The 15,721-nt window shown below is 33.5% G+C and overlaps 1 protein-coding gene across 1 annotated transcript in view; it reads left to right on the top strand.

Moving 5' to 3' along the window:
• LOC131957899 (CBY1-interacting BAR domain-containing protein 2-like) overlaps positions 1 to 13,598 on the top strand; it is a 34,789-nt gene extending 21,191 nt beyond the window's left edge. Inside the window, exon 2 of the mRNA XM_059322731.1 lies at positions 13,318 to 13,598. Within this exon, the coding sequence (XP_059178714.1) occupies positions 13,318 to 13,598 (281 nt within the window). The remainder of the gene's footprint in view (positions 1 to 13,317) is intronic.
• Positions 13,599 to 15,721: the final 2,123 nt, after the last annotated feature.

The raw sequence follows: 15,721 nt of genomic DNA, 5'->3' as shown, positions 1-15,721 counted from the left end.
TTACACTAATCTCATTCCTTCAATGTTTAGGTTTGAGTCGGGGAGACTGGAAAAGGAATGTCTAGAACCTTTCATTGAATGTGTTTATAGTTTCTATTTTCTTTTTAACTCTAGATTTTCTTGCCTCTTGTTTGTATGCATATTCGGTATTTTCTCTGACACAAGGAAACCCACATGAGCCATAAATGTTTTTCATTCTTTCTCCATTTGTAGGGGAAGTAATCAAGTTTATAGTAAGGTATTTAAGTTGGATGCAGTTATTTACCTTTATTCTCATTTTACCCCCAACTAACAATACTAATTTCTACCCTAATCACTATATTTTCAGCAATTAAGGTCTCTTATCATTGACAATTGATTGCAACGGTTCTTCTTTCCATTCTAAACTTATTTTCTATGATTAACATGTTTCTGATATTTTAATTAAGTTTTATCTCATTTATTTTATGTAATATCCCGGTAAATGTTATTAAAGCATAGTAGCGGGTTTTCGGAAAGGGAAATAACCAAATAAATACTGTAGCTTTTAGGGAAACTGAGTTATATACCTTTTTTTTCAATTGCACCAAAATATCTAAATTACTTTAATTAAAAACCATCATATTTATAATATTGCGGATTATGATCATTTCTGACGATTTTCAGGGTCTTCTTTCCCTTCTAAGTTTATTTTGGTTTTTGTCATAAATGCTGTAATAATTAACTATTACTCCTTTTATCTATTATCTGGATGAATACATAAATAAAACGAGTAGGGGAGGTAACCAAATTATTACTACAGCCGTTAGGGAGATAGAGTTATATACCTTTTAATTTACCTTGATATCACATATTTACTACTAATACTGTAAAATACGTTCAATTTTATTAATTTCATTACTCGTACTTTAAATACAAGTTTAATTAACTTTTCAATTTATTTAAATTTATACATTTTCAAAATTTTGAATCCTGTTAACAACCAAAATAAATAAAACAATAAATAAAGCAAAAAAAAATAATAAAAGAAAAAGAAGACTGTTTGCAGATGATAGGCACAAATGGAAAGTGTGAATGCTTATAATTACTTAATGTATATAATATATTGTGTTTCATATACTTTCATGTACATATTCTGTATAAATAACAGTATCTTTTCCCACTTCAGGAAACCCACACCAACGTCTGAAGCCAAATTTTAGTGTTTATGAAAAATACTATAACCTACCACTTCTATTATTGAATTCAAATCTCATTTAATGTATAACTATTACCTTTCAGAACCAGCAAAGATTTCATGTTCCTGGAAACTAACCCCCCCCCCCCCCCCCCCTGTCCTTCCAAAATTTCTACGATTTTATTTCTGTATATAATATTTAAATATCAGAATGAATGATTAAGGATGAAAATGTCAGAATAGTTAAAATTGTAAATCTGCGACAGTCTTCAAAAGTCGAATGATGAAAGTAGAACAAAAATCAGCCAGTGCCACCACATATTGGCTGGGCAAGCTGAAAATAATCTACAAAACTGAGACTTAAAAAAAAAAAATCATATTTACTTTCTCGTATACTTAAAATTTATATCATTTTAATTCTCTGTAATTCCAAATTCCAAATTTATTTCAGCTCTATTTAAAAACCCTATTCCAACCACCCCCCCCCCCCCCACACACACACACACCTCTCAGCCCACCACGCCGATGGAAAAAATTCCCCTAATACAGTAATTTAAATATGACACTATACATAATATAATAAAGTGTCGTAAATATACTGTTATTGATACTTTACCCCTTATATTCATAGATACGTTAGTATAAGGAAAATATAGGCTTTTATCTTGCTCTTTTAAATTTCATGTGAATTAGTTAAATTAAATCCGAACCAAGAACTTTTTTTTTAATTAATTCGATAACGCTAATTTCCATTTATAAATTTAAATTAACCAAGAAGAATAACCTACGAGTTTGCTCCCAAAAATGGCTAAATGTATAAAGAAATTCATAAATAATTTTGAGAAATACAAACCATTGTTCACAATGTAAATCAAAACTAGAATATTTTTTAAAATCTTATAAAAAGGATAGTTTAGCCTTTGTTTTGTAATTTTAAATTATTATCAGGCTCAAGTTTTAATTGCAAACAGCTAGCTGAATTTAAGAATTGACTTGTAGATATGATGAGAAAGTTCAGTGTAAAAAATGTCTGCTCGTAGTTAACGAATAACACAACACTCCGTGTACCTCTGTTGTTAAGATGAGAAAGTTAAGTTTAACTATTATTGCCGTGTTTCTATAGCGGATACAACACTCCGTGTAACTCTGTTGTATTAATTTATTTATAAAAGAATATAATCGAAAACAGTAAACACTCTAGGTCTAGGCCACGGGTTGGCAATCTTTTGAGTTGTAAGTGCCAAAAGTTTCAATTTACAAAATTTCGCAGTTTTTAAAGAGCTATTAATAATTGTTCTTCAATATTAAGGTATTTGATTAGGATTAGCTAAATAATTTTTTTCATGAGTTTAAGTATGAAAACATAAAGTATTTCAACTAGTTCTTTTAGGATAATAAAAAACAATTATAAAACTATCCCTACCCAATTTAGAGGCTAATAACTATAAGAATATGCCACTCAAGTCAAATAAAAAAAAAGTGCACTTCGGTAGTTGAAAGCATGGAACCACTGCCACGGGGCACCTATTCTTAGTGTTTTTATTTTGTTTAAAGTTGTTTTCCAGTATAATATTTTCATGAGTTATGAAAATAAAATAATATCATTATTATGAACTGGCGAGCCGCATCCAGAAATCAAAAGAGCCGCATGCAGCTTGCGAGCCGCAGGTTGCCGACCCCTGGTCTAGGCAGTCCACGGCTCTTTTGATGTCAAGATGCTCACATACTAATAAATCTATTATCTTATTACAAAACTCACAAAAAATATAATTCTGCAAGACTCGGTAATAAACGATATAACAATAAACATTAACAATAAACACAGTGGCGTAGCGAGGTCGGGTGTCACCCGGTGCGGCACTTAATGGTGTCACCCCCCCCCCCCAGAGGCATAGAGACCCTTCCCAGGGACAAACATTCAAATTTTCGATTTGCACCCCCCCCCTCAAGTTTTCGATTTGCACCCCACTCCCCCCCTCAAACTTTCGATTTGCACTCCCCCCCTCGAGTTTTTCTCTATATATTTTGCTACTTTTTGCCTTGGTGTCACCCCCCTAAATGGTGTCACCCGGTGCGGTCCGCACCCCCCGCCCCCCCCCCCCCCCCCTCGCTACGCCCCTGAATAAACACATGCTATTCTATTAGAATATTTTGTTACTCCCTATTTCAATGTACTTCCTATTATTTCGTGACACAGGTACAATGTTTCTTACAGACTTTTTTCTCCGGAGGGGGGGGGGGACATTTTCCGGGGGAGGGACACTGGTAAAAGTATATGTTTTCTCAATAAATTAAATTTCGTTCGGGGGGGGGGGGGGGTTGGAGGGGGGAGGCGGTAGACTTTCTTGGGGGGGGGGGGGGTGTAGAGCGCCCAAGAGCAAGTAAAAATAGTTGAAGGTTAAGTAAAACATGCACGTTTCGCTGCACAAGTGGACAACTCAAAAAGAAATACCGCGAGTTGAGGCACTCATACGTGACGCATGGAATAGTCTCCCAGGATGCTAGAGTAAAATGTAGAAGTTGACATCTGGAGTGATGACAATCGTTAGGTCAACATATTCGTGCTAACAAGAGTTCTCGTACATGACTATAATAAAAACTAAAGTAAGAAGGCAACCCACAAACACAAATCTTGAGGCACGCTTGAAACTGAAAACAAGTATGAGCCAGATTTAAACAAAATTTCAAACGGCATTTAAGGACAATGCTCACATTGATGAAACTAATGTTAATATTTATTTGTTTATTTAAATTATATATATATATATATATATATATATATATATATATATATATATATATATATATATATATATATAAAATAACGTGAAATGAAAACAAAAACATTGTGAGAAAAGAACATTGTACTTTGAAATTTCGTAAAATAAAGGCCGGTGTCTAGGACGTTTAAAAAGTTTGATGCATCCAGTTCAGAACCTAGCAATTGATTTATTAATTCATCAGAACTGTTTAAAGTTTATAAATTTAAAATACTCAGGAAAGACAACTCATACCTACAGATCCAAATACCGTGATATAAATTAAGAAATTAAGAAATAATTAAATTAATGGAAAACTAGTGTCGTCTTTTTGTTTACTAGAAATACTAAACCTTTTGTAATAACATTTTTTATCTTCTAAACTTTGTTTTTAATATTACATTTTTAATTAGACAATAATCTTAAATAAAAACTGTTAGCTGAATAAAAAAAATTAATTTAAAAACGTAAAAGATCAGAATTTACATTTTATTTGTGTTGTCTTAAAATTTAACTAGGGTCATCATATTTACTTTCTAGTAGACTTAAAATTTGTATCATTTTAATTCTCTGAAATTCCAAATTTATTTCAGCTCCACTTAAAAACACAATTCCCACCCCCCCTCCTTCCCCCCATACCTCTCAGCCCACCACGCGGATGTAAAAAAAATTCCTTGAATCATCATTTAATAACACATTTGCATTTTCATGTTATTTGTTTTTTTGTTCCTTTTTAATTTTTAGACGTTTTGAAATGGATGGATCTATGTATAAATAAACCATCTTAAATGAATAAAAGTATGCTAAAAGTACGAAATACATATTACTATTGTAAATCTATATCAGTTCTCACAACCCGATGATGAAAACTGTAATACTAAAGCGAACATGCAAGGCAAACTGACGCTGTAAATTACATGTCTGAGGCGGAAAAAAAGAGAAAACAAAAACACATAAATTTACATTCTCGAATACGAAGCATAAAGGAAGTATTGTGATCGTGCAAAAAAAATAATCGAGATTTTCACAGATATCGACGTTTTTTACCTACCTGAGTCGGAGAAACATAGTTTTGCAAATTGGTCCGTATGTCTGTGTGTGTATGTGTGTCTGTAAACACAATAACTTGAGTACCGTTACAGCTAGGTTGATGATATTTATATTTAATATTTACTGTTTGTAGAAAACCACAAAACAGATCAGGGGAGGGTAAAGCTTGAGCAAGGTTTCGGTTTGTGCCTTGTCATTCCTCCCCCCCCCCATCACCAAACCGACACTGGTATTGGCATGTTTTTTACCTTTAAAAATGTTTCCTAATACAGTACTATAAATACAGTAATTTAAATATGGCGCTATATATAATATAATAAAGTGTCGTAAATAAAGTATTATAGATACTTTAGCCCTTATATTCATAAATATATTTGTATATGGAAAATGTAGGCTTTTATCTTGCTCATTTAAATTTCATGTGAATTAGTTAAATTAAATCCGAACCAAGAACTTTTTTGAATTAATTCGCTTACGCTGATTTCCACTTATAAATTTAAATTAACCAAGAAGAATAACCTACAAGTTTGCTCCCAAAAGTGGCTAAATGTACAAAGAAATTCATAAATAATTTTGAAAAATACAAAACATTGTCGACAGTGTAAATCAAAACTAGAATATATTTTATAATGTTATAAAAAGGATCGCTTAGCCTTTGTTTTGTCATTTTAAATTATTATCAGGCTCAAGTTTTAATTGCAAACTGCTAGCTGAGTTAAAGAATCGACTTGTTGATATGATAAGAAAGTTCAGTTAAATCACGTACATGCTTATAAAAACACTTGACACAACATTTTTATATATTAGATAAAGAACACCCTTTCAACTATTCAACTTAAGTTGTTTCCCTACATAGAAAATGCTTCACTGTCCCATTGACCCTCTCTGAAAAATTTCCTTTCCGTCTCCCCAACCAGACTTCTGACACTTTCATTTGACCTTCACCCCTTTTACTGTCATCCTTTGCATTTTTTTTATAATCAAATACATGACATCATGTAAATATTCATTATGTACATTTGCAAAACCTGTCGTTTTCATTTGGTGTTCAAAATTATGTTAAAAAATTTGATGTTGATGTACTTGTTTTAATTGCAAATAAAAGTATTAAAAAAAAAAAAAAAAAAAAAAAAAAAAAGAAAAGATAAAGAGAGAGAGAAAAAAAAAAGAGTAGCTCTGATGTTTTAATTTATTTATAAAAGAATGTAATTGATAATAGTACATACTCTTGGTCTATGCCAGCGGTCGGCAACCTTTTCAGGTGTAAGAGCCTAAAGTTTCAATTTACAAAATTTCCCCTTTTTTTAAAGAGCCATTAATAATTGTTCTTCCATATTAAGGTATTTGATTAGAATTAGCAAAATAATTATTTGTTTATGGGTTTAAGTATGAAAATATATGTATTCATATAAAAACATACACATGTTTCGCACAAAATATAATAAAATATTTCAACTAGTTCTTTTAGGATAATAAAATCCCATTTTAAAACTACCCCTACCCAATTTAGAGGCTAATAACTATAAGAATATGCCACTCAAGTCAAATTAATGCACGGTAAAACATACATAAATGCCTTCTGATAAAAATATACTTTATAATTGAAAATATTTGGAAAAAAGTGCACTTCGGTAGTTGAAAGCATGGAACCACTGCCACGGGGCTGGCCACAGCACAGTTGTGGGGCTGAGTCTTGTGTCCATGCAACTGTAAGCTTTTTGTATACGCTCTACTCCACCTATTCTTAGTGTTTTTATTTTGTTTAAAGTTGTTTTCCAGTATAATATTTTTTTTTAGTTATGAAAATAAAATAATATCATTATTATGGAACTGGCGAGCCGCATCCTGACATCAAAAGAGCCGCAGGTTGCCGACCCCTGGCCTATCACATCTATATATATAATTCTTTTCTGGGAGACTGTAGAAAACAAGCTGTAAGCGCTCCCTCCCACCCACCCCCCCCCCCTACATTGTCTGGTGAGCTGTGGCTTACGCTAAATGTTTACAAGCACAGCCGGGTTTAATGACGACTATTAGGGGCAGATAATTTAGTTTGAAACTTTTTTAAACGTAGGGGGAGGGGGGGTATCGTACTTTAACGAGCTACTTATAGTGTTTTAAAGAAATATTTTCAGTGGCATCGTTGGTACTGTCGAATTCAGAAACTATGAATTACTGAAAAGTAGAAAAAACAACAACTAAGTAGCGGCGTATGATATGCCGCTGGTCGGCTCGTAACTTTATAAAAGTGTAGGGCCCATCCTATAACTTAATAGTAGTGTAGAGTCCATTAGGGCCACATAACTTAATAGATAAGTATGGCCGAACATATAACTTAATAGTAATGTATGGCTGATCATATAACTTAATAAAAGTGTATGGTCGATCATATAACTTAATAGTAGTGTAGGGCCCATTAGAAGAGTGTGGCCGAACATATAACTTAATAGTAATGTCGGCTGATCATGTAACTTAATATAAGGGTGGTGTTAGTAATGGTGTTTGAAATGACTTTGGTAATAAAGTTGGTTATGGTGTTGATAACGGCATTGGAAAAGGAAATGCTGCGACTGAAAATATTTTGCTGTAAAACACTATCAATAGCTATTGAAGGACGAGTATCCTCACCCTCACTTTCCACTCCTCTCCCCCCTTTCCCCCCTTCCCCCCCCCCCCCAACTCTGCCTCCGTGAAAGCAGCCGTCTGTGACGACAGTTTACAGGCGACAATGAAACGAGCAAGAAGAACATGTTATTATGTCCCCTTAGTTTTAAATCGTTTAAAAGCTAAATATCTGCCCCTAATAACCGTCACTACGATTGTAAACAGTGATATGCCTAGAAAGCAGGTAGGAACGGTTAAGCTGCGTGGTGTCTTGTATGGTCCCCATGAAGAAAATTATTTATATAGATAGATACGGTACTTTAAATTGGTACTATGAAAATGTAATAAATACAATAAGTATTATGGCTTTATAGTAATTGAAAATATTGAATCCCACATATCATCGAATCTAATAAACACACGATAAGCAACAAATCTAACATGTTGGATATCGAATCTAATAACAAGATCGATACTACTGTAACGGCGTTAAATTAATCACTGCAAAGATTGCATACCTTGATAGCGAACTTGTTTTTTTTTGTTTTGAATATTGACAGTTTTGTTGATATAAACTCGGTTCAGGTTTATCTCTGTGTTAATGTTAAATTACTTTGAAAAGCTAATATAAGCGTTAATCAAGAAAATGTATTTTATTAATTCGCTTTGGTAATTTCCATTCATAAATTTAAATTAACCAAGAAGGATAACCTATAAATTTGATCCCAAAAATGGCTAAATGTACAAAGAAATTCATAAATAATTGAAAAATATACAAAACATTGTTTACAGTATAAACACAGAAACAAAATTATTTTTACTTCTTATAGAAATGATTGTTTATTCTTTGTATTTTTAATTTCGATTATTACCAGGCTCAAATTTTAATTGCAAACAGCTAGCAGAATTAAAGACTTGAATAGTAGACATGATGAGAAAGTTCAGTTTTTTACAATGCGACAGTCTGGACGATTTGCAACACAACTTTCCATGTAGCTCTGTTGTTTTAATTTACTTAAAAAGAAAATAATTGAAAATAGTATATACTCTAAGTCCTAGACCAGAGGTCAGCAACCTTTTGGGACGGAAGAGCCAAAAGTTACAATTTACAAATGTCCCAGCTTATAAAGAGCCACATTATTATTTCAATATTATGGTATTTGATTAGGATTTGGTAAATAAATTTGATTTGTTAGTTAAAATCACGGAATTGTTGCCATGGTGCTGTCCACACCACGGCTGTGGGGCTGGCACTGGTGCCCAAGCGGCTGTCAGCTGTCTACTCTCTACTCCACCTATTCTCACTGTTCTCTGCTGAGTGTTTTATCCTGTTTAAAGTTGTTTTTCTTTACAGTATAATATTTGTTATGAGTTTTGAAAATGAAATAATATAACTTAATATTCGTGCAAGGAGCTGGAGAGCCGCATCTCGACATCAAAAGAGCCGCATGCGGCTCGCGAGCCGCAGGTTGCCGACCCCTGTCCTAGGCTGTAGCGTCGCCAGGTCGGGTGTACACCCACTCCGAAAAAAAAATTTAAAAAATAAAAATATATTCATATATGTATATATATATTATATATATATATATATATATATATATATATATATATATATATATATATATATATATATATATATATATATATATATATATATATATATATATATATATATATATATATTAGCGATCGGTACCCGTTACACATGAATTATAGGCATATATTTTTGTAACGCTATACTTGTTTGAGAAAAATATTTTATGAAATAGTTATTGGTCAAAGCGCAATGTGCTTTACTACACATTGAACAATATTAGTGGAAAAGCAAAAAAAAAACTAAATAGTAAAATATCCACACACATTTAGTATAACATGGGCTACCAATACCAATTTGAAATATTAGAAATAAATCTAAAATTTTTTAAGATGTCATGTTTTCTGAAATTACTGAAGCAAACTTACACCATCTAATTTACAATTATTGTTTTACTGGTGTCACCCCCCCCCCCCCACACACACCTCAACGCTGGGAGGCTGTTACATGATGACATGTTCGTTAAGAAATTTAGTATTGATATTTTAGTTAGCCGTCACGATCCATCATCAAAGGATTTTTTGCTTTGCAATTTTTTTCAATGTGGTGTCAGGGCCATCCACTTTGGTGGGTGGTGTATTTTGTTCTGATCACTACATTGTTCTGTGAAAGTTGCATTTGGTGTCCCCCCCCCTCCTCCAATTAAACAAGTGGCATCAGTTTTGAAAAAATTATATTAATGAGCTGAATCGCGACGTAGTAAAGACAAAGAAAAGACCAATCAGACATTGTTACCTCCCCTTCGTTTCAAATCGTTTAATACTAAATTATCTGCCCCTAATAGCCGTCACTAACCCAGCTCTACGATTGTAAACATTCAGGGTGAACCACAGCTCACCTGACAGGTGGGTATGAGTGTGGTGGCTAAGCTGTGTGGAGTTTTCTATGGTCTCTATGAAGAGAATTATATATATGTAAATCCTCCTATTACTTTAAGTGGAAAAAAGCAGTTTTCATATTAACTTATCAAATTTGGTGTCACCCACACCGGTCGTTTGTTGAGGTATCAGTTATTGAAAATACTCAACAAAACAATTGTAAAATTGTAAAATGTAGCAAAGTTTTCAGCTGGTGACGTTTGTAGCAAAGTTTTCAGTTGATGTCGTTTGTAGCAAAGTTTTCAGTTGGTGTCGTTTGTAGCAAAGTTTTCAGCTGGTGTCGTTTGTAGCAAAGTTTTCAGTTGGTGTCGTTTGTAGCACAAGCTGTGTCTGAGATGGATGAGGTTGACCGTGCTCTAGACTAGAAAGCTGGTTTGTCATCAGGGTTGTTTAGACGTGTAAGCCTTCCTGCTTGCCATTCTTCAATTTTGTTTCCTTTAGCACTGAGGTCAGGGTAACCCCAGCTCTGAGAGTGGATGTTCATGTCTCCCACAACCAGGCAATCTTCATTGTCTGGCAGAGAGATGCGGTCCAGTTCCAGGTCCTTATCAGGAAGATATTTAGATTACCTTCTGTGAGAATGAGCTAGGTGCTAATGATCTCAGATTCCATTGAGATAAGTATAATGCTATCTATGGGACGGAGTGGTCTAGCGGTAGAGTTCTGGACTGCTTACCCGTAAGTCTCGAGTTCCAAACCTGGTTCAAGTCAGTAGACCGTCCCTGAGTCCACTAAACTCTGATGGGTACCTAACTCACGTTAGGGAAAGTAAAGGCGGCTGGGCATAGTGCTGACCACACTATCTCTTCATATGCCGAGGTCACAGAAACTAGTGAACTCTACTTCACTTGCCCTACAGACCGTCAGGTTTCAAAAGAGAACTTACTTACGGTCAAGCAAAAGATGAAAGAATGTTCATTTATCTGAATAAAATCATTTGAACATTTCCTAATTTCATTGTTAGAAACCTGAAGGTCTCTGTTAAAGATGAATCAACCTACAGTAGTTGATTGGCCAGTCGGGGGATTAAGTTTGAACGTGACCCTTAATCTGACCCCGGCATTGGCATGTTTTTATATTTTACGACACTTTTTTTCTATGCCTGAAAGCCTGATATACGTATACACAGTTACCCTATACTACACTATAAATACGATACTTTAAAAGAAGAAAAATGCGGTAACTAAAAATACGGGATTATAAATAAATACGGTACTCAAAATTGGTACTATAAATATGTGATAAATACAATAAGTATTTAGGCTATATAGTAATTGAAAATATTGAATCCCACAAATCATCAAATCTAATAAACACATGATAAGCAACGAATCTAACATGTGGGATATCGAATCTAACAACAAGATCAATACTACTGTAACGGCGTTAAATTAATCACTGGAAAGATTGCATACCTTGATAGCGAACATGTTTTTTTTTTAATATTGACAGTTTTGTTGATAGAATCTCGGTTCAGGTTTAACTCTTTATGTTAATGTTAAATTACTTTGAAATAAAAGAGATAAGCAATAAAAAATTATTAGTTATTCAGCAATATGTTAATTTTCAGCATCAAATGTTTCTATAAAGAGTTATAACGGTACTGTAGAGAAGACAAGGAAGTGCCTGTATTCGAAGGCCTCTAGAAACAGCATCAAACTAGCAATGTTATTTTATTCACGAAAGATGTCAAAGTTTGATTTAACAACATAGCTACATATTTGACAAACAAAATACAAACTAAGAAACATTTTTCCCACTTTAGCCTTTATATTCACAGATACATGTGTGTATGGAAAATGTAGGCCTATATCTTGCTCATTTAAATTTCAGATGAATTAATGTAATTATATCCGAATAAAAAAAAATATTTAATTAATTCGCCTACGTAAATTTTCATTTATACATTTACATAAACCAAGAAGGATAACCTATAAATTTGACCTAAAAAAAGGCTAGATGTACAAAGAAATTCATAAATAGTTTTTAAAAATATAAAACATTGTTTACAGTGTAAATTAAAATTAAAATATTTCTACTTGTCTTAGAAAAAGGAGTGCATAGGCTTTGTTTTGTAATTTTAAATTATTGTCAGGCTTAAATTTTAATTGCAAACCGCTAGCTGAATTAAAAAAATGTCTTGTAGACATGATGAGAAAGTTCAGTTTATATAATGCGCTCTGCTATTGCACTTGAGACAACACTCAATGCAGCCCTGTTGTTAAATTTATTGTCTACTACTATTAATTATTAATAAGTATTTAGATCTAGATCTAGATCTATATTACCTATACCAGGGGTCGGCAATCTGCGGCTCGCGAGCCGCATGCGGCTCTTTTGGTGACCAGTTGCGGCTCTTCAGCTCCATGCATAAATATTTATAATTATTTATTTTCAAAACTCATAAAAATATTAGTCTGCAACATTCGGCAATAAACTATATAACATAAGATATAAACAATAAAAATTCGCTATTATATTAGAATATTTAGTTACACCCTATCTCAATGTACTTCCTATTACATTGTCCATTCCGAATTAAAACATTCAACTTCATAGTGGATATCACAAAGAAACTAAACCAGCTACGTGTAAAACTGAAAGGAAAACCCAGCCTATGTCTTGCTTGAAGAAGTGGTTTGTTTCGAAAAAAAATACTTTTTTGTTGAATACATGGTGAGCGGTAAATTACTTAATTACGAAAAAATCTAAAAAAAAAATATCGTTATAAACCCAATGCCACTAAGCAATCACTTCAGCATTAATATAAACAAAATGAAGGATATTTTCACTGAGAGAGATTGAGCTATTCAAAACAAATGCAATACTCTGACTTACATAGTAGAACCTCCAAACACCAATTCAAATGAGACTATTTCATATATTCAAAGCTATTTATTTTAAATTATATATATAGTATGATATTTGTTTAGGATTTTTATATATATATATATATATATATATATATATATATATATATATATATATATATATATATATATATATATATATATATAAACTCCTAAACAAATATACTATTGACATAAAAATGTTAATGGGTCTTTAAAAACCGGGTAATGTTGTAAATTGTAACTGTTGGCTCTTTCGGCTCAAAAGGTTGCCGACCCCTGACCTATACATCAAAGAACCTGAATCTAGATTTATATATACACTAATTCTAAACCCAGTCTAATTTTTATGCTCAAGAGAGAAAAAATATAAGATTAACAGTTACAGTTTTAAGTTATTTAAAAAAATATGTACAACGAGAAATAGCCCAGGCATCTGGGGTTTCAATCTACAAACCAATCCAAGGATGGAGACATGAAAGAAAAAGGCAGTGGATATTTGTTGAGAATCGTCCATGGACAGATGCAGCAAAAGAGGCTAACAAGCCAGGGAAACGTCTGACTGAGCTGATTGAATCAATACCAAAATCAGAGTGGAAAATTTTCTTAGGTGATCGTGTACAAATTCTTAAAGGCATTGATGAAGACAAGCAGGGGCTTGTATGCAGCATATCAGAGAAAGGAATTGGTGCTATGTGGAAGGGCTGAACTGTGTATATAAATGGGTAGAAAGAAATGCAAATGATTTCTAAATAAACCGGGAGTAATCTCCCCTAAACATTCTCGAATATTCTTTTATAACTTGGAATATAGACATGATTTTTACAAGCTTTTATTTAACTCACTTCCTCGTCAGTCTGTCGTCAGTCGGCAGTCTGTCTAGATCGATACGCCGGAGTGAAAATTCGGACACTTCTACTTGACCGATATGATTCACAGTTGGCACGTGGGTCAAGACATGAAGACAATGCAATCTGAAATTAAATTTGACTTAATTGGATGCCTAATTAATTTTTTATGAATTAATTAAAATTTGGACCAAATTAGTAGGCATGTCTATCCAACCACACCACACGCGTCATCACGTTCAATAGCTGCGCCATCACGTTCAGTAGTCGCTCAAAGGTTTTTAGTCATGTAACTCTATTGTAAATAAAACATGTAAAGTAGGCCTACTAAAAAAAAATTCATAAAAAACGTTTTAATAACAAGCTTTTATGTACTAATGCACTAAAAAGTAGATTATAGATTATAGACTACTATTTAAATAACTATAAAAAAAAGCGTGGGTGTCTTCCTTAACATTAGTAAAGGTATCCAATAGATACTAAAGTGACCCACGCTTTTCTTTATAGTTATTTAATAGTAGTGTCTAATGTTTAGGGGGGGGGGGGGATGGTGATCTGCTCTCTTTAGTAAAAGTTTATTTTTATTTAGTTTACTTTTGTTTTATCTTAACACACATACCATCTAATAGGCAGTGATCTGTTCTCTTTTCTGTTTTTTATGTTGATCTTACTTCAGTTTGATGAGCATCTGTGGCTGATATTGTTTTGTTTGTTGATCTTACTTTGATGAGCATCTGTTGCTGATATTGTTTTGTTTGTTGATCTGACTGTGATGAGCATCTGTTGCTGATATTGTTTTGTTTGTTGATCTGACTGTGATGAGCATCTGTTGCTGATGTTGTTTTGTTTGTTGAGCACTTCAGTTTGATGAGCATCTGTTGCTGATATTGTTTTGTTTGTTGAGCATACTTCAGTATGATGAGCATCTGTTGCTGATGTTGTTTTGTTTGTTGAGCTTACTTCAGTATGATGAGCATCTGTTGCTGATATTGTTTTGTTTGTTGAGCTTACTTCAGTATGATGAGCATCTGTTGCTGATGTTGTTTTGTTTGTTGAGCATACTTCAGTATGATAAGCATCTGTTGCTGATGTTGTTTTGTTTGTTGAGCTTACTTCAGTATGATGAGTATCTGTTGCTGATGTTGTTTTGTTTGTTGAGCTTACTTCAGTATGATGAGCATCTGTTGCTGATATTGTTTTGTTTGTTGATCTGACTTTGATGAGCATCTGTTGCTGATGTTGTTTTGTTTGTTGAGCATACTTTGATGAGCATCTGTTGCTGATGTTGTTTTGTTTGTTGAGCATACTTCAGTATGGTGAGCATCTGTTGCTGATGTTGTTTTGTTTGTTGATCATACTTCAGTATGATGAGCATCTGTTGCTGATGTTGTTTTGTTTGTTGAGCTTACTTCAGTATGATGAGTATCTGTTGCTGATATTGTTTTGTTTGTTGATCTGACTGCAGTTTGATGAGCATCTGTTGCTGATATTGTTTTGTTTTTGTTTCCATCAGGGCCAGATCGACATCCCCAAAGAAAAAGAAAGGCTAGAAGCTAAGAAAGACAGTTTGGCCAAAAGTCTGGCCAAACTAAGGGAAGCGGCCAAGGTTCCAGATTATGAGAGCAAGGTGCCTGAAGATGTCAGAGTTAAAAATGAGGAAAAGGTAAGGACACACTCTACACTCTATATGATGTGCACACTCTGCACACTTTACATGATGCACACTCTCTACACAGTCTACATGTTGTACATACTTCACATGCTCTACAGACTCTACATGGTGTGCTTACTCTACTTACCCTACACACACTACACACTCTATATGATGTACATAGATCACATGCTCTACACAGTTTACATGGTCTGAACACTACACACTCTACACAGTCTACATGATGTAAACGCTCTCCATGCTATACATGGTCTGAACACTACACTCAAACACACACACTACACGCACTACACACCATACATACTCTATAT

The sequence above is a fragment of the Physella acuta genome, unplaced genomic scaffold (genome assembly GCF_028476545.2).
Source record: "Physella acuta isolate Inbredline_101_S28 unplaced genomic scaffold, ASM2847654v3 ptg001277l, whole genome shotgun sequence".
NCBI lineage: Eukaryota > Metazoa > Mollusca > Gastropoda > Physidae > Physella > Physella acuta.
The sequence above is the reverse complement of the archived record's forward strand: the minus strand, read 5'-3'. Positions and strand labels throughout refer to the sequence as shown.